Source organism: Euprymna scolopes, chromosome 21 (genome assembly GCF_053919585.1).
Source record: "Euprymna scolopes isolate OS-2025 chromosome 21, ASM5391958v1, whole genome shotgun sequence".
Classification (NCBI taxonomy): Eukaryota; Metazoa; Mollusca; class Cephalopoda; order Sepiida; family Sepiolidae; genus Euprymna; species Euprymna scolopes.
The window spans coordinates 57,752,779-57,776,387 of record NC_136502.1 but is presented as its reverse complement, the minus strand read 5'-3'; the positions used below and the strand labels follow the sequence as shown (position 1 = coordinate 57,776,387).

General features: G+C 32.4%; 1 protein-coding gene across 6 annotated transcripts in view; it reads left to right on the top strand.

Annotated features, from left to right (window-relative positions):
• The window catches only part of LOC145242387 (androglobin-like), a 337,568-nt gene that overhangs the window by 102,712 nt on the left and 211,247 nt on the right, over positions 1-23,609 (top strand). For 5 of the 6 annotated variants that reach the window (XM_080105409.1, XM_080105408.1, XM_080105404.1 and 2 more), the window contains exons 13-14: positions 3,018-3,074; positions 17,429-17,473. In XM_080105409.1, the coding sequence (XP_079961535.1) occupies positions 3,018-3,074; positions 17,429-17,473 (102 nt within the window). The remainder of the gene's footprint in view (positions 1-3,017; positions 3,075-17,428; positions 17,474-23,609) is intronic. The other variant, XM_080105407.1, reaches the window with a different exon arrangement.

Sequence of the window (23,609 nt, the reverse complement as noted above, 5' to 3'; positions counted from 1 at the left end):
ATAGAAACATATGAAACTGATATGTATAGAAACATATGAAACTGATATGTATAGAAACATATGTAACTGATATGTATAGAAACATATGAAACTGATATGTATAGAAACATATGAAACTGATATGTATAGAAACATATGAAACTGATATGTATAGAAACATATGTAAACTGATATGTATAGAAACATATGTAAACTGATATGTATAGAAACATATGTAAATTGATATGTATAGAAACATATGTAACCGATATGTATAGAAACATATGTAACTGATATGTATAGAAACATATGTAACTAATATGTATAGAAACATATGTAACCGATATGTATAGAAACATATGTAACCGATATGTATAGAAACATATGTAACCGATATGTATAGAAACATATGTAACCGATATGTATAGAAACATATGTAACTGATATGTATAGAAACATATGTAACTGATATGTATAGAAACATATGTAACTGATATGTATAGAAACATATGAAACTGATATGTATAGAAACATATGAAACTGATATGTATAGAAACATATGAAACTGATATGTATAGAAACATATGTAAATTGATATGTATAGAAACATATGTAACCGATATGTATAGAAACATATGAAACTGATATGTATAGAAACATATGTAACTGATATGTATAGAAACATATGAAACTGATATGTATAGAAACATATGTAACTGATATGTATAGAAACATATGTAACTGATATGTATAGAAACATATGTAACTGATATGTATAGAAACATATGAAACTGATATGTATAGAAACATATGAAACTGATATGTATAGAAACATATGTAACTGATATGTATAGAAACATATGAAACTGATATGAATAGAAACATATGAAACTGATATGTATAGAAACATATGAAACTGATATGTATAGAAACATATGTAACTGATATGTATAGAAACATATGTAACCGATATGTATAGAAACATATGTAACTGATATGTATAGAAACATATGAACCTGATATGTATAGAAACATATGAAACTGATATGTATAGAAAATATGTAAACTGATATGCATAGAAACATATGAAACTGATATGTATAGAAACATATGAAACTGATATGTATAGAAACATATGAAACTGATATGTATAGAAACATATGAAACTGATATGTATAGAAACATATGTAACTGATATGTAAAGAAACATGTAACTGATATGTATAGAAACATATGAAACTGATATGTATAGAAACATATGAAACTGATATGTATAGAAACATATGTAAACTGATATGTATAGAAACATATGAAACTGATATGTATAGAAAATATGTAAACTGATATGCATAGAAACATATGAAACTGATATGTATAGAAACATATGAAACTGATATGTATAGAAACATATGAAACTGATATGTATAGAAACATATGAAACTGATATGTATAGAAACATATGTAACTGATATGTATAGAAACATATGAAACTGATATGTATAGAAACATATGAAACTGATATGTATAGAAACATATGTAAACTGATATGTATAGAAACATATGTAAACTGATATGTATAGAAACATATGAAACTGATATGTATAGAAACATATGAAACTGATATGTATAGAAACATATGAAACTGATATGTATAGAAACATATGAAACTGATATGTATAGAAACATATGTAAACTGATATGTATAGAAACATATGTAAACTGATATGTATAGAAACATATGTAAACTGATATGTATAGAAACATATGAAACTGATATGTATAGAAACATATGAAACTGATATGTATAGAAACATATGAAACTGATATGTATAGAAACATATGTAACTGATATGTATAGAAACATATGTAAACTGATATGTATAGTAACATATGAAACTGATATGTATAGAAACATACGCAACTGATATGTATAGAAACATATGAAACTGATATGTATAGAAACATATGTAAACTGATATGTATAAAAACATGTAAACTGATATGTATAGAAACATATGTAACTGATATGTATAGAAACATATGAAACTGATATGTATAGAAACATATGAAACTGATATGTATAGAAACATATGAAACTGATATGTATAGAAACATATGAAACTGATATGTATGGAAACATATGTAAACTGATATGTATAGAAACATATGTAACTGATATGTATAGAAACATATGTAACTGATATGTATAGAAACATATGTAAATTGATATGTATAGAAACATATGTAACTGATATGTATAGAAACATATGTAACTGATATGTATAGAAACATGTAACTGATATGTATAGAAACATATGTAACTGATATGCATAGAAACATATGTAACTGATATGTATAGAAATATATGTTACTGATATGTATAGAAACATATGAAACTGATATGTATAGAAACATTTGTAAATTGATATGTATAGAAACATATGTAACTGATATGTATAGAAACATATGTAACTGATATGTATAGAAACATATGTAAACTGATATGTATAGAAACATATGTAAACTGATATGTATAGAAACATATGTAACTGATATGTATAGAAACATAATATCCAGACATCAAATCAGATACAAAGGACTTTGAGGTGATCATGTGGTCTTGATGTTTTTTGATCTTAAAAAAATATTTGACATTAAAATATGGAATCATTAAAGACCTCCTTAAAATATGAATTAAATGCAATGTTGCCATAGACATTAGACAGTTGTTATCACATTTAACTCATAAATTTAACATCAGACTCACACAAACAGAAAGCCAGAGACTCTTAAGGCGCTGTCTTGTCTGTTATGCTATTTATCTTTAAAAGTAACAGCATTACAGAAATTATTAGTACAGGAATCAGAAGATCACTGAAATAACCATTCAATAACGAAAAGTTAGAGCTTGAAAAAGGAATGACTAGTGTTTGAATGTATTCATGTTATAAAATATTCACTTTTACTTTTCTTGAAGACTGACTAGTGCTTATATCTATCATGTTATAAATGAATTTTCTTTTCCATTTTCTAATTAGCACCGAAAAATGCGAAAGAAGAGAAGAAAAAAGATAAAGGTGAAAAACCTTCATCAAGTAAGTACAAAATTGATGCTCTAAAATTTTACACAAATATCTTTTTACTTTTTATTTCCTCGACAAGTGATTAGACTTGAATCTTCAGATATTTTTTAATGTCAATAAATTTATAATTTGTCTTAATTGCAGACAAGGTAAAATAAAAATGAGTAAATAGATTTTTGTTAAAATGCATTCTGTGGTAAAAAAAATTAAGAGGATTCCAACACTATGCTCTACTATCAAGAACTTGCCAACTGCGAAACATGGTACACAGCTGACACCACTCTCCACTTCAATGATCAAATTCAGAATTCGCTTGCAACATATGATGCACTGCTGACTCGTCACTTCAATAGTCAAGTCCAAAATCCAACTGCAAAACACGACGCACAGCTGACACAACTTGTCACTGCAATAGTCAAGTCCAAAAAACCAACCCTCTTGAAAAATCAGGCTCTTCTTTTATATCCAACCAGAATTGTCTCATTTGTATATTGGTTGGTGGCGGGTCGATCATCCAAAATTGATCACAGTTTCTGACAACCTTTTGCACACTATCTCTCATCACTTGCACTAGATAAAACTTTCATCTACTCCTACATCGTGTAGCTCATGCAATTCCTTCACTTTATTTTGTGTGATACAGCATACTGCTATAGTCACCCTTTCTGGTTTAAGCTAGCTTTTTTTCACCCATCAGGATGTCAGCCTTATTTTTGCTTGAGGACATAAATGTTAGACTTAACTTGAAGTCAAATTCATCAATCATTTCTCTCAGAATCCATAAACATCAAAGTATAATTAATTCTGCCGATCTTTTTGTCTGAATCCTTTTCTCATCAGTTATCATAAAATTAACTCCGCTATGAACAGTAACTGAATCAGTTCAGATCAAACCCAATTGCAATGTAAGGTTCACACTCTTTATTGTTACTTCCAATGTTGATGTGATTATATTCACATTTCTTTCATAACCATGCTACATCCTCGACTGTCACACCATCAATTTCCACACATACGCCAGCGGCCATGCTACTTGCATCACACCATACAATGCCTTTTTCTAATTTGGGAACATACCACCTCCCTCGAACCAACTTTTCTTAACTCTTTCACAACTTCTTGCAACACACTGACCATCTCGCTATTCACTATATCTTCCCAATTAGTTCCATTTGCTCTTCTTTTTAACTAGCTACAAGTCGTTCTAAGCCATCCAGATATTGGGTAGTGGCTCATCAGTTTTCTACAGGCAGAAAGCACTTCACGCCTGCTAATTTTATAATGTATCTCTGGTAGGTCATTTTCTTTTGTAAATATCAATCTTTCTGTACCGTGTGTATTGAACCGGAGACCCAACGCTGTTCCTGCCTTCAATGACTCTGGTAGTTTTGCTGCTAGACCAAACTTATCAAGATGATACACAAATTTTGCTACTGCCACTACTGTTTCATTAACTAAAATGTTGTCTATGTACAAATCTGTGTTCTCCCTGATGACGTCCTCTTTATTGAGAACAGTTATCTAAGTTTTTGCCATGATTTTTGGACAACATTTGAAATACCGGACACAATTCCATAAATGTTTTGCAACATGAATTTGTAAATATATTGATTTCAAATCCGTGATCCTTGTTGCCATTGTTATCTGCCTCCACTTCAAGTTTCTCCGCAGACATCAATTGCATCTCCACTAGAATGATACACAATATACTTATTTAGTTCTCAATTATTGAGAACTGGTCAGACTTTATTCTTTGTGGGCTGTATAATTGCCATTATGGGAAGAACTCCCATCTTTACATCTTGATCTCAAGGTACAAGCATTGAAGTGACCCTTTAGTTGTTCAGTTAGTTTTACATAATAACAATCAACATTGTTCTTTAATAGTGGGGGTTCTTTCTTTATTCTCTCAGTTTAGATGTACGCTTCTAGCACAATTTCCTCTGCTAATCTCCACATCACCATTTTTATCGACAATAACTCCTCCAAGTTGGTGGATAATATCCATCTTCAGTATGATATTGACATCAGCGATCATTTTTTCCATCACAATGATCTCTGTTCTCAACAATCGCCCATGTATTTCCAGTGTTGCAGTGCTAATTTCTCTGCATTCTACTTTCTGTCCATCCACTGTTCTTATAGTACTTGTGCCCCTATACTTACTTGAAAGACCTGATCGAATTAATGTGGCAGTACAGTCAGTACCGATAAGGGCTCTCACTCTCATATCATTTACTAACACTCCTAATGTTGGCAGTGATCCATTTTGCAAGTCATCATACGTAGTGCATCCTTGCTAGTTGAGGACTCTTACAATTGTAGCATGCGCCATTAAATGGTTTTCTTATCTTTGGCCTTTCATCAAACCTGTTTGGGTTCTCTTTTTAGTTCTCGTTTTGCAACTGCTGCCAATTTCGGAGTCTGCGTGACTGTCATAATAGTTTGATAATTGGCAACTCTTTCACATCTGGTAACTGCTGTAGTGCCGCAAAAATATTTTCTGGGAAACCATTAACAAAAGTTAGTCTCACGACCTGCTATCGTCTTGCTCCCTTGAATCCGGCTAGTTCTTCCAACCTTTGTATATTGGTTGTATACATGTTGACTGCCTCACTGTCCACCGCATCCTCACCAGGTTTGTATATACAGAAAAAATTCCTTCAGTAAATGTCGCCTTCAGTTTAGCCTCTATTTTCTCTGCTTCTTGTTGATCTTCCTCTGTTAACTGGAAGTACAGAAGCTTGCAATGTCATGAATCTTCTGCAGCTTTGCCATCAGCTTCACTTTTGCCAACTAGGTCATTAGATTTCTTTCTCCACTGAAAGTTTTCAGTATGTCACAGCTTACTTCCAACATATTTTTCATTACTGTGGTCCACAAACCAGAAGTTAGCTAAAATAGTTTGAGAAAAAAAAATCAAGATGTAACAATGCCATACTTCCAATACTGCTATCAAGAACCTCCCAACTACAAAACCATGACGCTTAGCTGACACAACAATAGTTAAATCCAAAATTTGCTTGCAACACACAACGCACTGCTGACATGACTCGTCACTTCAAAATCCAACTGCAAAACATGACGCACAGCTGACTTCAATAGTCAAGTCCAAAAATCCAACCTCCTAAAAAATCAGGCTCCTCTTTTATATCTAACTGGAAATGTCTCATTTGCATATTGAGCAAGCATATATAAACGGCAGCCATTTCCTTTTTTTTCTCCTTTTCTCTTCACTTCTTCTGTCAGCACAAGATCTTACAGGCTTCCAAAAGAACAGCTTTGTCACAAATCAAATCATTTAATCACACTTTCCTCACACTTTTTGTTCCTATTGCTGAAGCCAAATTTTCTGTTTTAGTCACAGCTAATTAAAACAATTAAAATGGAATTTCTTTTAAACATAACTCAATCCCAATATTAAGGAATATTTTAATTTATATTTTGTGTAATTAAAATATATAAAATAAAATTAAAATATATAGATTAAAATCCTTAGAGAAAAAATACTGATTAACTCAGCTTTTTTTTAATGATAATAGTTTTTAAATTTTGATAAAAAAGAAAAAAAAAACCCTGAGAATTATTATTGTCTGGCAATTAAATATTTAAAAAATGGCTACAAATGAACCAACTATAAATTGGATGTCTATAGATGTAACAGAAGTAATCAGGTTTTTAAGTAGCATTGTAACCTTTATTTTTGGTCAAAAATATCCCAGTAGAGAAACAGGAGAAGAAAGCCTTAAAATTTACAAATAGGCCATCAGCTTAAGGCACTTTTAATGACATGTAAAAGGGGTGGGAATTATTTTTTTGAATATCATGTGTATAAAATCATAAGAAACCTTGGAAATTTTTTCACATGCAAGATTTTGGTGCATTATTTAATAATTTGAGTTTTAATCGTAAAATTAGGTCCTAACTTTTAAGTTGTGCATGTACAAAAAATAGCCAACCAGAATGCATTTTTCATTTACTTACCAATCACAATGATTGTACTATGTGTTAAAATTAAGATTGCAGCGTCCAGCGAAAACAACATATGAAACAAAGACAATGATTTCATATTGGCAAAATAATATCTCACAGTTTCTTTTTTTTGTACTTTTCTAGATCAGGACTTAATCTATTATAATAAATAAATAGGAAATTACCCAGTATACAGAGAGAATGAAATATGTTAGAATATTTGCTTTCATTCCAAACAGCAATATTGAGATTATATATGAAAATTCGTTGTCTGCTTCAGTCGTAATTGTAATAGCACAAAATAAATATAAATTATTGATCCGCAATTTGCATTATTTCAATGCTTTTAAGTGATCTAATTTTAGTAAATTTGTAAATGAACACTCTGTTATTCCTCTCTCCACCTCTATGATTTTCTAAGTAATTATTTTAGATGAGTACTTGTGAATACATTGAGAAATTTGATAGAAAAAATATTTTTACAATTTTAGGTTGGGGATTAGTTTGGTGTACAATGTAACGGAAAATGATATCTCATTTCTGGACAATTCTAATTCTTTAAGGAAACTAATTAATCTTTTTACCACTAACCCTAAGTCTGAATGGCAATGGCATAAGTCATATGTAATAGCCTAAAAAGTAAAACCTACCACAAAAGAACATGCATAATTTATCTGACATAGTAAAAAAAAATGGTTATTTGCTTTAAGATGCAAGAATGACTCAAAAATGAAGGAACATTGTACGTTAAGTTTTTATGCAAAACTGATCTTTCATTCAAAATTCTAAACTGTTTTTTGTTGTTGTTTTTTCTTTTTGTCAAGTTTTTTCAGGATATTCACACATAATCACCTAAAAATAAAATCTCAAATCTTGAAGGGAGGGGAGCAGACAGTCTTAACCTACAATAATTTTATCTATTAGGTTCTGATATGCAAATTTGTTTATTTTTAATGTATGCATCAACAGTTTAAAGAGCATTTGTGATCAAAATATTGCTGATTCTCTCACTTCTGATCTGGAGCATGTGCAATAGGGGAAAATACCTTGTTAATTTTATGAATTCTAAAACCAAGCTTCTCTGCTTTCACTATTAATGCTCAAATCTTTTTTTCAGTTCCAGTTAAAATGTTACCATAGAAATGCTGCCTTTTGGGTTATAAACTTAGTCATCTTCAAGTTCAATGCCAACAGGCACATTGTCATAAATAACCAAATTTTATTTATCATTTTCAATCCACACACATATCCTTCAATTGACAATCTATTAATTACATTACCCCTTATATTGAGCAGCATTTAGCTTACATAAGTACTGACTAATCAGTAACAAATAAATGCATTACATATTAAAGTTTTCTAATTTAATGCATGATTATATATAAACATTCATTGGTTTAATTAATAATGATTCACTGGAGGATTTAATTGTAGAATGTAAACTAAGAAATCCAATTTTCTTCTTTTTTCCACAGAAATTTATCCGTAGATGTTTTTAAACTATGCAAAAATCTAATATATAAAAGGCTACATGTATGTCTGTCTGTCTGTCTTTCTCCATATTTTCAAACTCTATCTCTTCTGAAACAAAGTCACAGAGCAGTGCTAGGGACCTCAAATGATTAGATTTTTTATGGAGCGTTCTTTTATGGGTACTTAACAAGTTAAAATAGTTTTTAAGGGGTCAAAAATGAGTCAAAATTGAAAAAAAACATTATACGTTTTTTATCTTAGTTTATTTTTAATCAGTTCATATGTGTGTCACATTGGTACAGTGGTAACATCACCAGCTTTGAATACTAGTGTTGCTTTCAGTTTCAATTCTAGCTAATGGCACCCAAATACTTTTTTTTTACTTTTGAAATCATGATTCAATAATAATATATACGAAATGTGAACAAATTAAAATATCATATTTAAGCATATTTTACAAACCAGGCAATGTCTTCTTTTGTAGAGTGAAAAAGAGTACTTGATGAGAAAACACAGATCACACCACTAAGTGAAATACACTAATCACAAAATTTCATTGACTTGCCAGCACAATAGTAAACAAGTCATGCACACTCAAATTCAAATCTTCTATCTATAAATCAGAGAAACATTATTAGATAAGTACATCTTCTGTGTTATGGCCACCAGACACAATAAATTTGCAAAAGGCTGAAAAGACAGTACTTGACATTTTATATAACTTTCTTGCATGGATAGTTAGAAGCATTAGATACAGAAAAAATTGTGGATGTATTTGCATCTGCACATAGAAAACTTTTGTTTCAAAAGACATTATATTTTTAGCTTCTAATAAATGGACATGAATGGCAAAACATTTGTTATGGTTGTATATCATCTGTCTTGATTTGCACAATTGATAGGTTTGTTAAATGTTTGGAACATTGTGCTACTAACTTAGTTTTAAATCATGATACAGTGCAAACTGAAATTGAGATAGAACGTGAAAAAAATATCTCTTCCATCCACTATCCAGACAAGTATTCAAACAACTTTGATATGCAACAATAATGATTTGGGTGAGGAAACTTTTTTCTGGGCATGAAATAACCCACAATAAAAGTGGTATAATTATGCAAAACAATGCATGTCCTATATCAGTTACATGAGGTTTCTCTAACATTTCAGGTATATCCCTAAAGAGAACAATGAAAAAAAAACATTGAAGCCACTAGAAATATATCAGGTTACACACTCTAATCAGTTTTCATGCAAATCCAGGCATCTATCTCTTTGATTATTGTGGTCAAAAATTAAGTCCCAGGGAATGTAATTAAACCATGACTTCATTAGCTACAATTTGGGTAAAGCAACAAGTCTCTACAATGAAGAGAACCGAAGTTATTGTCAAAAGTATGGCTTTCACCTTTAACCTTTAAACTAGATATCTAAAAATTAAATCAGTTCTAATTTGGATCATGATCAATATTTTGACCAAGTTTAGTGATGATTGGTCAAGCCATGTAACTCTAGGCTGTATCAAAATAAACAAACACAGTTATAAACATGACTGAAAACATAGCCTCCTCAACTGAGGTACAAACAACTATAATATGTGTGATAAGTCATATTGGTAGAATATTGTTGTGAAGGAACATAACTGGCTATACACCGGTTACAAACTGTATATATATATTGGACTGTTGGGCAGACAGCGGCAGACAAGCAGTCGCAGTAAGACGGATAGTCTTACGTGTTGATTATCAGACTTTCTTCCCCATACTTGTTACTATGTACTTCTATTTACCTTAGGCGAGCAGCCTTACGTTTCTGTATTATAAATAAACCCCATTACACATACCACTCGGTGTAACTCACGTTTGTCTTTATTTCCTAAGTATTTAGGAATATAACAATGGCGACGAAAGGATGTTCTTTCTCTTAACAGAGATAAATTACCGTACCAAGGACTGTGTACAATGCAAGGATTTTTTTGTTTTACGAAAAAAAAAAAAACTACACAAGGATTTTTGACCACGTGCGTCAATGAATTTAAAAATTTTTCCTACCTAAAGTAGCGAAAAGTACGGATTTTTCTTCGTAAAGAACTCACAAGAAATTATAGAAACATGTTCAAGGTAAAGTGGAATTTATATTTATTTTGACAAGTAAAAAAAAAAAAAAAAAAAAAAAAAAAAAAAAAAATGGTCGCAAGTTGAATTCGAAACTACACTAAAGGATTACGAGTTTCGAAAGAAAAAATATAAATACAACGACTATTGTACCATTTTATGCCACGTGGGAACGGCAGCCATATATTTTTTTTTTTTGGAAAATTAATTGTTTGTTATTGCCTTTATATAAATAATTGGAACTATTTGTCGTGGGAAGTAAGAAATATTTTGTGTATGAACTTACGTTGTTGAAAAAAAAAAAAAAAAAAAAAAAAAAGAATTATTTTACAAAGCCTGTTGAATTACTATGGATGAACTTTGTTGAAACGTGTTGTGTCTGCATATTGCTACTAATTTACGATATACGTAAATTTACAATTTTTCTTTGGAATTATTGTGTAGAATTCGAAAAGACATTTTTGTACTAGAAGCTAACATGGAACAATTAGCAGAGTTAACTAAGGCTCTAGCCCTTAGCATCCAGGAACAGACAAAAATGACTCAACAATTTTTAGCGCAACAACAACAACAACAACAAATTCAACAACAACAGCTACAGCAACAGCTGCAACAACAACAAGAAAGAACACAAAAAACTTTAGAGGCACAACAAGAACAAACAAACATACTACAACGACAAATGTCGACACAGCAAAAGAATTTAGAAAAGCTAATTCTAACGTCGACCGGGAAGAAGACTAATTTTTCTGCCGAGGGTATTTCAAATTCACTAACGGAATTTCGTTACTCCCCGGATACTGGTGTTACTTTCCCTGCATACTACAGAAGATACGAAACAATTTTTACGAAAAGATGTTTAGACTGGACCGATGAGGAAAAAGTTACCCTGCTACTACAAAAACTGGGTACTGATGAAAACACCAAGTATGCAAATCTAATTCTACCAAAAAAACCGGAGGAGGTTTCGTTCGAGGAAACAATTAGTACCTTGTCGAAAATATTTGATAAAAGGGATAGCCTATTTCACTCTAGATACAAATGTTTGAACATTCAGAAGGCAGAAGCTGAAGACTATCTAGAATATGCTTGCACTGTGAACTGTTTATGCGAATCATTTAAATTGAATGAAATTTCCGCAGACCAATTTAAATGTTTAATCTTTGTACAAGGTCTCACAGCACCAAGGGACAAAGATATACGTTCACGGATCCTAACAATTATGGAGGCGGATCCTAACATAACATTGCAAAAAGTCACTGAAGAGTGTCAACGTCTGATTAACATAAAGAAAGACAACACTCGCATTGAAGAGAAAAATATTTTTAAGGTGCAGCAAGTAAAAAGGCAAGGGACCACAAGAAAGTCCAGGTTCCAAGAACACAGGATCCTTAAAGGATACAAAGACCCAAAGCTAAAGTGTAAATGTTGTGGTAGTTTAAGATACAACAATAAGACCTGCTGGTTTAGGAACAAAATATGTTATGAATGTGGTCTCAGAGGTCACAAGGGAACATACTGTGCCCAGAAGAAAAGACAAGGGACCGATAATGTAAATACGCTTCGCATGAATAAAGAAAAAAGCTGCGAAAGACGGAAATATGTTGATGTTCGGATAAATGGACATCTGGTTACATTGCTTCTGGATAGCGGTGCAGATATTAGTATTATAAATGAAGATATATGGAAAAGGATAGGTCGACCTGAATTAACGAAAACCAGAAAGACGGCGAGAAGTGTGTGCGGCAAAAGATTAGAGTTCAAGGGAGAATTAAAATGCAAAGTGACATTCGCTAACCAGACTCATAAATCCAAAGTGTACGTCGTACCAGGAAAGAATACATGCCTGTTTGGGGTAGATTGGATTGTCCTGTTTAATTTATGGGAGAAACCCATAAATTCGTTTTGTAACGTTTTAACTGCAGAAAAAGCAAACCAAAGGGAAGACTTCCTGAAGGATTTGAAAACTGAATTTCCCAATGTTTTTGCCGAAGGACTAGGACTCTGTATTAAGACAGAGGCAAAATTTGAATTAAAGAAAAATGCCACTCCAGTATTCAAACCTAAAAGGAATGTGCCTTTTTCAGCGATGGACGCAATCGAAAAAGAGTTGGATAGACTTCAACAACTGGAAGTCATTGAAAAAGTTAACCACACAGATTGGGCAAGTCCAACCGTGTATGTAAAGAAAAAAAATAACAGAATAAGGGTCTGTGGAGATTTTTCAACGGGTTTAAATGACTGTCTATTGGACCATAATTATCCCCTTCCGTCCGCAGAAGATCTGTTCTCTAAGCTTAACGGAGGAAAAATTTTTTCTAAGATAGACCTCTCAGATGCTTACTTGCAAATTAAGATCAGCGATGAATGCTCCAAATACTTAGGCATAAATACTCATAAGGGCATTTTTAAGCTAAAGAGGCTTCCTTTTGGATTAAAGGTTGCTCCTGCTATTTTCCAGCAAATTATGGACACGATGCTGGCAGGGTTGGAATTTTCAATGGCCTACCTTGACGATATCCTAATTAAAAGTGAAAATTTGCAAGATCATAAGAAGCATGTAAAAGAAGTATTCAAAAGAATACAGGAATTTGGTTTTAAATTGAGCCCAGAAAAATGCGATTTTTTTATGAAAAAAATTAAATATCTAGGTCAAATAATCGACAAAGAGGGTCGAAGACCGGATCCACAAAGGACTGAAGCAATTGAAAAGATGCCTGCTCCAGATTCAGTGACAAAATTAAAATCGTTTTTGGGATTAGTTCAATACTATGCAATTTACATCCCTAACATACATAATTTGAGAGCTCCTCTTAACGAGTTACTGAAAAAGGGTGTTAAATGGAACTGGAATAAGGAATGTGAATCTGCTTTCCAAAATATCAAAAGATGTCTACTGTCAGACTTAGCATTGGCACATTTCAATCCAGAAAAGGAACTAATACTAGCAACGGACGCCAGTGATTACGGTGTTGGCGCTGTATTACTTCACAAGTATGAGGATGGTAGGACAAAAGCTATCGCCCATGCTTCAAGAACGTTGGTTGCAGCGGAGAAAAATTACAGCCAAATTGAAAAAGAGGCGCTGTCGATAATATTTGGAATTACAAAGTACAATCGATTTCTCCATGGACGATCTTTTATTTTGCAAACCGACCATAAACCCCTACTTACCATATTTGGATCAAAGAAAGGCATTCCCACACATACTGCGAATCGATTACAGCGATGGGCTGTAACCCTCTTAAACTATCAGTTTAAGATGGAACATGTATCCTCAAAAAAGTTAGGACACGCAGATGCATTATCACGGTTGATCCCTAAAAGAAGCGAAAGTTTCGAAGAAACGGTAATTGCTGCGCTTAAAGACGAAAGTGAATGTACAAGTTCAATGTGTAATATGATACGTGAACTTCCGGTAACTTTCGAAAAAATAAAAAAAGAGGCAGTAAATGACATTTTCATTAAGAAAATGAAAAATCAATTGGGATGGATAAAAAAAAATAAAAAGGTAGATCAAACAACGCCTTTTTCCATCTGTGAAGATGTGCTCATGTATGGTGAGAGGATCGTAATTCCACTAACGTTACAGAGGAAAATTCTGAAGGAATTTCATACAGGTCATCCGGGCATTTCGAGAATGAAATCCCTTATGAGAGGATATGTGTACTGGCCTGGTATGGACAAGGAAGTTGAAAAATGTGTCAAGACATGCAGAGGATGTCAATTAGCAGCTCGAGATCCTCCAGTAAAAACGACGCCATGGCCAAAGACGGACCTACCCTGGTCACGTCTGCATATTGATTATGCGGGACCTATAAATGGTTATTTTTACTTGATTATTGTAGATTCTTTTTCAAAATGGCCAGAAATATTTAAGTTTAGACATCCAACAGCAAAAAACACTGTGAGTGCGCTTAATGAAATTTTTAGCCGTTTTGGAGTGCCAAAAACCTTAGTGAGCGATAATGGAACAGCATTTACTGCTCATGAATTCAAAGAATTCTGTGACTCACTAAATATTCTACATATGACAACACCTGTGTACCATCCACGATCGAATGGGTTGGCCGAAAAATTTGTAGATACATTTAAAAGGGCACTTAAGAAAAATCTTACTACGGACACAGACGAACAATGTATTCAAACATTTTTAGCAATTTACAGGGTGACACCAAATCCTAATAATAATGTCAATTCTTCCCCGGCTGAGCTAATGTTTGCAAGAAAGATAAGATCTGTCTTCGATAGGCTGCTACCAGAGAAAAAGAAAGTTTTCAAAAAAGAAAACCTTAATACCAAGTGCTTCTCCCCAGGTGAAAATGTATATTTCAAAAATTTTCAAAATGGACGAAATCAGTGGGTTGAAGGTATTATCAAAAAAAGGATTGGGAGCATGGTCTATACCATCCAAGGATTAAGTTTTGTCTGCAAAAGACACAGAAATCAAATACGTCCCAGACTGTCTCCAAATGTGGAAGAGACACCAATGGAAACATTGTGCGATATTTTTGATATACCAAAACCAGCGTGTGTACCGCAAACAATGAATATTTCGCCTGAACCGACCATACGGGCTGGACAGAAACCTTTACCCCGGGTAACGCTGACCAGAAGGAAAAGCGCAAGAAAGAGAAAAGTTACCAGGAGATTAAGCCCTGACCCTAAAAGGAAGAGGTATTTAAGCTAAAATCAGGAAGATTTCAGCTTCAGGGGGAGGTGTTGTGAAGGAACATAACTGGCTATACACCGGTTACAAACTGTATATATATATTGGACTGTTGGGCAGACAGCGGCAGACAAGCAGTCGCAGTAAGACGGATAGTCTTACGTGTTGATTATCAGACTTTCTTCCCCATACTTGTTACTATGTACTTCTATTTACCTTAGGCGAGCAGTCTTACGTTTCTGTATTATAAATAAACCCCATTACACATACCACTCGGTGTAACTCACGTTTGTCTTTATTTCCTAAGTATTTAGGAATATAACAAATATAAATGAACCTACATGGAAAATATCAAAATTAAAAAATCTATTTTTAAGTTATATATATAAAATATTGAAGCAGTGTTATAGAAAATGTCTGAAAAAAAACTTTTTTCTACAAATATTCTCAACTGAAATAAACTATAGATATTAAGTCCAATATCTATAAAATAAATAATGAAGAATTTAATTGGGAATAAAATGTACTACATGTTTGTATGTTTATTGGTTTGGGTGCTACTAAGGTTTAAGTAAGTCATCATATTGTATTTGAATGATTGTCAGACATCTTTAAATATGGCTGCCATTTTCGTGAATGTGCAACATTTATGCTTGTGAAAAATAGTATGCTGTTTAGGAGTCTTTTGGTACTCATTTGCTACCATTTTTCTTCCCGTCCCAACCGAGGTCACAGAATAAAAAATTTAGAGAAATTTTGACTTTTGGGCCCACAGCCTAAACATGAGGGCATTTGAAAATGAAGCTGACAGAAATAATTCAGAAGTTATTTGGTGAAAATTCAAAGAATTTGTGAATTTCCACATTGCTTACTGTTATTTGCATCAATACAAACAAAGGGCATCGGAAAATTTTGATGACTTTCGAGCCAAATGCAAATTACAGGCAATGAAATGCAAATTCTGAGACACTCAGGAAACGGAAGAACGACTTGCAGATATCTGGAACGAAGCAACCAAAACTTAAAACTTAAAAAACAGCTGTGAAAATTTGACACTGCATAAAGCTGTGGCAAGACATATGAAGCTTCCATAGACCACATGAGACAACTAGCTGAATTAGACAAAGGGAAAAGATAAGAAATAGATACAATGAAATGCAAGCATTGTAAACAATGTGGAAGTTCCCATCAGAATAGAAAATATCCAGCACGGGTTCAGCTTATGGAAGAAAAAAATTATTGAGCTAAAGTCTGCACCAACAAAAATAAAACAGCAGTAAGACACCTACAAACACCCCCAACATGAAAGAAAACCAATAGTATAGCAGGATGCTGCAATGTACAAAGGAAACAGCACAAGCACAAAAACACAACAATTGTGTGCACTCCATAAGCAGAAAAGTTTGAATGTTGGATATAGGATGCATGGCAATTAGTTGTTGGAAAGGTTTCCTATAGTTATTAAAGGAAAGGTGTTTTCTCTTAGTAGCATTAAATGTAATCATCAATTGATTATCTTAAATATTGTTGGAGTCAACATTATTTTCTTTTTAAATAAATTAATTTATTTAACATCTTAGTGATTTAATATGGAATTCTTACAGTGTTTTTGTGTGCATATATAATTTAAAGAGTTAAATTGTTGTAGTAAACTTTAAACAAATAGGTGTGTGCATCAAAGTTTTTGAACAAATCATTTCCTCTTAAATGCAAAGAAAAACATTCTTTGCTCAGTTCATCTAATACTGAAAGTCAGTGCTAGTCTATGAAATTCTAATCAGCACAAACACTCAAAACTCTTCTTCATTTAACTAATAAAGTTGTTTATCTATTCCATTGACTATTATAGCTTTTGAGCCAGAACGTTTGATTATAGTCAAGATTGTCTACTCGTTTTAAATTCCAATTTTTGCTCCGCAAACAGGATGACAGTAACAAGCAAGGTATGACCCTTTCTGATGAAAATGATTATCTTCTTCTCAGATAATGTTAAGAATGGCATTCTTGTTTGCAGAAACCAAGTCATAAATAGCAGACAATCTTGACTATAACTAAACATTCATATGTTAATCTGTTCTGCCAGCTAGTTACTCCAATTTAAATAAAAAAAATTTTTCTCAAATTTTCTTACATTTTTCCAGCTAAGCAAATTCCTCTCACACAGTCATCTACACAGGAAGTCAGAGGTAATTTCATTCTCACACTACTACCTACTATACAGATCAGCAGGGGTTGGGTAACTATTTGAGTGTTACCCCAATAGAATTTGTAGTAAAATGAATTTACCCCCCCCCCCCACACACACACACATGTGGAAGTACTCTGGTGGACAAACCAATTTACTTATAGAATTCATGGATTATAAATAAACAAAAAATGTATATTGGAAACATATTTAATTGTTAATCTCATTTATCATAGGAAATAAAAGTCTGTCTTTTTGGCATGGAAATAGCACACAGGATAAAAACGTAGGAATCACATTTATAAATAGCAATAAAACGTTCTTAACATTACATGGTAAAACAATTGCTTGTCATGTATTTCAAATTCATGCAATAAGAAAATAAAATTTTATTGAATCCACTATTTAGGGAAAAAATGTTCATCCTTTCTCGCATAAAATGGCATACAATAAAAATAATGTTATTCTTTCTGGCATAAGAATGACACAAAAAAAATAATTTTATTCTTTCTGGCATAAGAATAGCACACAAAAAATAATGTTATTCTTTCTGGCATAAGAATGGCACACAATGAAAATAATGTTATTCTTTCTGGCATAAGAATGGCACACAAAGAAAATAATGTTATTCTTTCTGGCATAAGAATGGCACACAAAGAAAAATAATGTTATTCTTTCTGGCATAAGAATGATACACAAAGAAAAAATGTTATTCTTTCTGGCATAAGAATGACACACAAAGAAAAAATGTTATTCTTTTTAACATAAAATGATGAAGAAAATATTGAAAGCTGAATTATATTTTAACATCAAGTTGAAATCTTTAACATTTTCATATCAGCTAACTCAGGCTTTTGAAAAATGATACTGATTCATCTTGAATACAACAAACTCGATATCTAATAGCAGTAACATCATTGATGTTAATGCTAATAGAGTGCTATCTTCAGGATTTAACCGGTTTTCGTATTTGTTTTAGATTTACAATAGTAGAAAAACCTTGTTTACAAAGGTAGATTATTGCAAAAGATATTAGCATTTCAGTTACTTCCATATGTGCAGTTTTATAAGCCCTTGCAGTTTTTAACATTCAAAAACTTGAGAGATCATCCTTATTATCCAATTCCATTTTTGTTTCATTGTTGGAACAAAATTTAATAAGTTCTTCTGCCTATTCTTCAGGTTGTTCATGCAAATCAGCCAACTTACTTTTGAAGGGATTTACAATCCAGCTGACAGTATGAGAATCAAGTTCTGGAAAATAGTCATAGAACCTATATCTTAGTTTGGTCAGGTGCTGTGTGACTGACTCCTTTATGTTACTAAGACTGCAGTCTTGACTGTCTTCGAAAAACTTTCTCAGTTTAGGAAAAGCAGCAGTTTTATTGGCATTTAATTTCTCGTTCCAATGCTGAAATTTTTATCCCTTGCTAACACGAGATTGACTTTCTTTCCTTGCAATTCATTGTTCAGTTCATTTATATAACTAAAAATGTCAGCTAAGTATACAAGAAGAGCTAAGTTGTTTTTCTAAACTTTTCTGCAAATGTGTGTTTTTGATCAGTCAGAAATATTTTGAATTCTGTATTAAGAGCCCTCACTCCATTCAGGACATTTCCATATGGAAAAGAAGGGTTGAATATTCAGCCTCAACATAATTTACAAAACATTAAAAATTAAATACATGCCTCTTTACAACATTGACATTTTTAATCACATTATTGAACACAGCTTCCACTTCCAATTACAAATTCTTCACTACTAATTCCTGGTGATGTATGGTACAATAGATGGCTAGAATATCTGGATCCTGTTGTTTGGCCAAAGCGACAAAACTATTTATGTGACCAAGTATGGCAGGAGCTCCATCAACTGATACTGTAATACAATCTTCCTATTTAGGTTTTGAAGTATGCATCAATCTTGAACACATCAATACTATGAGTTCTCGACTCAAGAGGAGAACACAACATTTCTTCAATTTTATCAGATCCATTATATCGAATGTATACCATCAATTTGAGTTGCTACTTACATCTGTAGTCTCATCAAGTTTAATGACAAACTCTTTACTTTTTACTGAAGAAATCGCTTGTTCTCTCACATTTTCTGCCAAGATGGAAATTCTTTCTTTAATAACTCTAGCAGACAAAGGTACTGTGTTCAGTTGTTTAGCTACTTTCTGCCCACACATTATTTCTGACATTTTTACAGCTGAAGGCTTAAGTCTTCACCAATAGTATGTGGTTTCTTGTTTCGCACAACCACACCACTTCAAATCTATTGCAACTGATCGTGGATCAAACGCTGCACTCTTGTTACTTTCCAGTTTTTGTCATTTTACTCTTTTTTCCAGATTCTCAAAGTATTCCCATGGTTTGGAAGACAGATATAATTGAGCCTTGTCCAAGGGTTTCTTCAGTTGATTCTTTTTGAAAGACTCTACAGTCTGTACTTTTATACAAACGACACATTAAGGCTTTATTTGTCCTCTGTTCTCTATTTCTGTGAAGCCATAATTATGGAACTCTGCCTGATATGTCCTTTTCCTTGCTGATGCAATCTGAAAAAAAAAAGTCTATCATGTATTTATGTATGAATCCATGTTTTGATTTTCTTCCCTTTATCCAGGCCTTCCTTATCTATGATTGTGGTTGTTCCTCTTATAACACGGAAGGTCACAAATCTACCAGGTAGATAATGAGGAGCTAAATAAAGACTGATAAGTCAAGGAGCAAATGCCACCATTGTGACAACAATGCACAAGCAGTTTCACTGAGAGTTAAAAACAGTTTCAATACTGATTCAATACTGATGTAGCAGTTTCAATACTGATATTTCTCTGTTTCCATAGTTTTAAAGATCGTGGAATCCTCGATGCATTCTTTTCTCCAACTTTCCCTCACAGCACATTCGCATCAATAGCACATTCATTACCCCCTCCCTAAATTTCTAATCTACCCCATTAAGGGTAATTTACCCCAGTACCTCTACCACTGTTATAGAGTGACTTTTTTTGCCAAATCTTCACTATTTGACTTTTTTTGCCAAATCTTCACTATTTGACTTTTTATTATTGTCTATATTTTGCACTAGATTTTAAATCTAAATACACTCCTTTCAAGTACTCTTTCCCCTTTCTGAGCATATTTCAAGAATAGCAGTTTATCATTATGAAAACAACAGGACCATCTTACATTTTTTATATTATAATTATTGAATTTTTTTTCATATTTCTAACATCACATAATTCATATCATTCTTGTATCATATTAAATTAACTTGAACTATCTCAGTAACCACAATATCACATTTACAAAAGGGGCTGTCCTACTTGTTAAACCCAAATTTGAAAAGTTTTTATTGAATCATAAATATATATATAGATGGTACTCTTTGATTGTCAATAAAATGCCAGATCTTAGCCAAAAGGTCAAGAAACCATAAAAGTGATAGGCTGCTGGAATGCTGAATTACATTTTTTCATGGTTCATATATTATGATTATAGTTTTGAACCAATTTTTTTTCACAAATTTGAAGCTATAACCATAAAATAGAAACTAACTCATAGAATATGAATATATATATATATATATATATATATATATATATATATATATATATATATATATATATATATATATATATATATACAGACAGTAACTTTTCCCTTTTCTTTTCAAAACAACAACCAACATGCCTGAAGATGACTGAAGGACAATCCGACCGAAACATTGCACAAATAATAAACAAGATGAGAACACAAGTAGTATAAATATGAACATATCTTGTAAATATTTTAAAACATTTTTTTAAAGACAGATTTATAATAGTTTCAGATTTTCTTTAACAGTTACTTTCATTTAAAAATAATATTTTTATTTAAAAATAATAATTTGGTGACAGCCAAAAATTAAAGTGAAATGACTTCCTGCCAGTACTTGGTAGGGACAGCTTGTTCATTATAAAATATGATTTAAAATTTGATTAACATGTTAATCTGCTTACAAAAAGTAGTTTTCTAGTGGGAGCTCAGTATCATGGATTGAATGAAGGGTGAGTCCCTTGCACCTGGCACTAACATTGTGAGTAGAAAAATGAAAATAAAAATGTGTTTATGTCTTATTTTTAGTGTGAAAAATGGGGGGAAAAAAGTGCTTGCTTAGTATTCGCACGATGTATTTATATGAAATAATGTCTTAATCAGTGAAGTTAAAAAAGAACAAAAAGTAATTCTGCAAAAATGGAAAATATTTAAAAGAAAACGTAAAAGTGTATTAATTTTATTTAATGGCCTAATTTAAGGCTTGGATATGAAGAAGAAAGGGGAAAAAATGAAAGAAGACATCTCATTATAGAAATAGAGTAAAAGATTTATTTCCAAATTCATTGCAGATGGCAGGGGTGGGTGTTAGATTTACAATTTGCTTTCTACCATCTAAACACTTGAAATGGTTTTATCCTGCATTTTTTTTATTTGCTAACTTTTCTTTGATGAGATAGATATGTATGTGTGTGTGTGTGTGTGTATATATATATATATATATTAGCTGTACCCTGCCACGCGTTGCTGTGGCTCAAATTGGTGCAATGGAAAAAGTTCACAAATGAGAAAAAGCATGTTTCTTATAGGTTTAAATTTCCATTTTGCATGGGTACACAGTTTTTGTTGTTCCATTTTCTTAGCTGATATAGAGATTTTCCGGTTTGGTGACTCTTGAATATGTAACATAAATTGTCCATGTGAAAAAACAGTCAGTGTGTAACTGTAAGGCCCAAAATTGTAAAGATTGTTCCCTGTGCTTTGTTGATGGTTATTGTAAATGACAATAAAATTGGAAAGTGCAATTTGCTAAAGTGTAATGATGTATCCGGTGGAATCATAGGAATGCTTGGAATGAAGATATGTTCATCTGTGAAAGGTCCTGTTAAGATTGTTGTTTCTATGATATTGTTTGTTAATTTTTTTTTACTGCAAGCTATGTGCCATTGCAAAGCTTGGATTGGTTTATATTTCACAGCATGATAATTAGTACACCAACTTTCAGTTGCAATACATGCGGTGGCATCCCTGGCAAATATAGCTGTTGGATAATTAACCACTTTATCTGCTTTCACAACAGTGTCGATGGATTTGTATTTGACTACCTCACTTGGAATTTTACATTGAATAATAGCGTTAAGTTCATGAGCATCTTTGTATTGACCTGCAAGAATAGCTCATTCACTCAGTCAAATGGAATTCTTATAATTTGAATATCTGCAAAAACCTTTTAAACTAACTATTCTTTTGATGAAATAAACAAAAATTACAGAAGTTAAAAGTCAAAGAATTTTGCCCTTAACTCTGATCAGCTGGCACTTTTTCGTACCCAATTTCCCACAAGTGATGCAAAAGTTTTTGTGCGGATCGAACAGTCTGCAACTGTACATGCATATTTTGAGTTAAGTTTAATGTCTTCACATGGAACAAAAAAGTAGAGTATTTGAGGCAAGCATTTATTTCATCTGCTGGTGTTGATTGAAGAATAACAGGTAACATTTGTCTGAAATCTCCTGCAAGCAATATTACTGCATTCCCAAATGGTCTGACATTGCCACGCAAATCTTGCAAGGATCGACTAAGAGCCTCAAGTGATTTTTTGCGTACCATTGTGCATTCATCCTAAACAATAAGTTTGCATTTCTGCAATATTTTTCCCCATATTGGATGTTTTGGAGATGTCGAACATGAGATTTTTGAAAAATTGAATGTTTTAAAGTAGAATAAATAATTCTTCTACTTGGCAGCTAGGTCGCAGGTATTCCTCATGCAGCAAGGGCTAAGGCTATGTCATTTTGTTACCAAATGGCTGCCAAAATCAATTTAATTAGAAAGGTTTTACCAGTTACTTCTGGTGCTGTTCAAGGTAGCAGTAATTTCCAAATAACTTCTATTCTCACAGTCAGTAAATTAGGTGACTAAAATAGGATTTATCCATGTTTTGACAATGCCTTATTCACTGTAATTAATTTAGGAGACTAAAATAGTATGAGGGATTAGAGATGGACAGATAGAGAGGAAGATACATAGATAGAAAAGAGACAGTGAGAGGAAAATAGAGAAAGAGAAGGAGATAGAGAGATAAAGGGATTG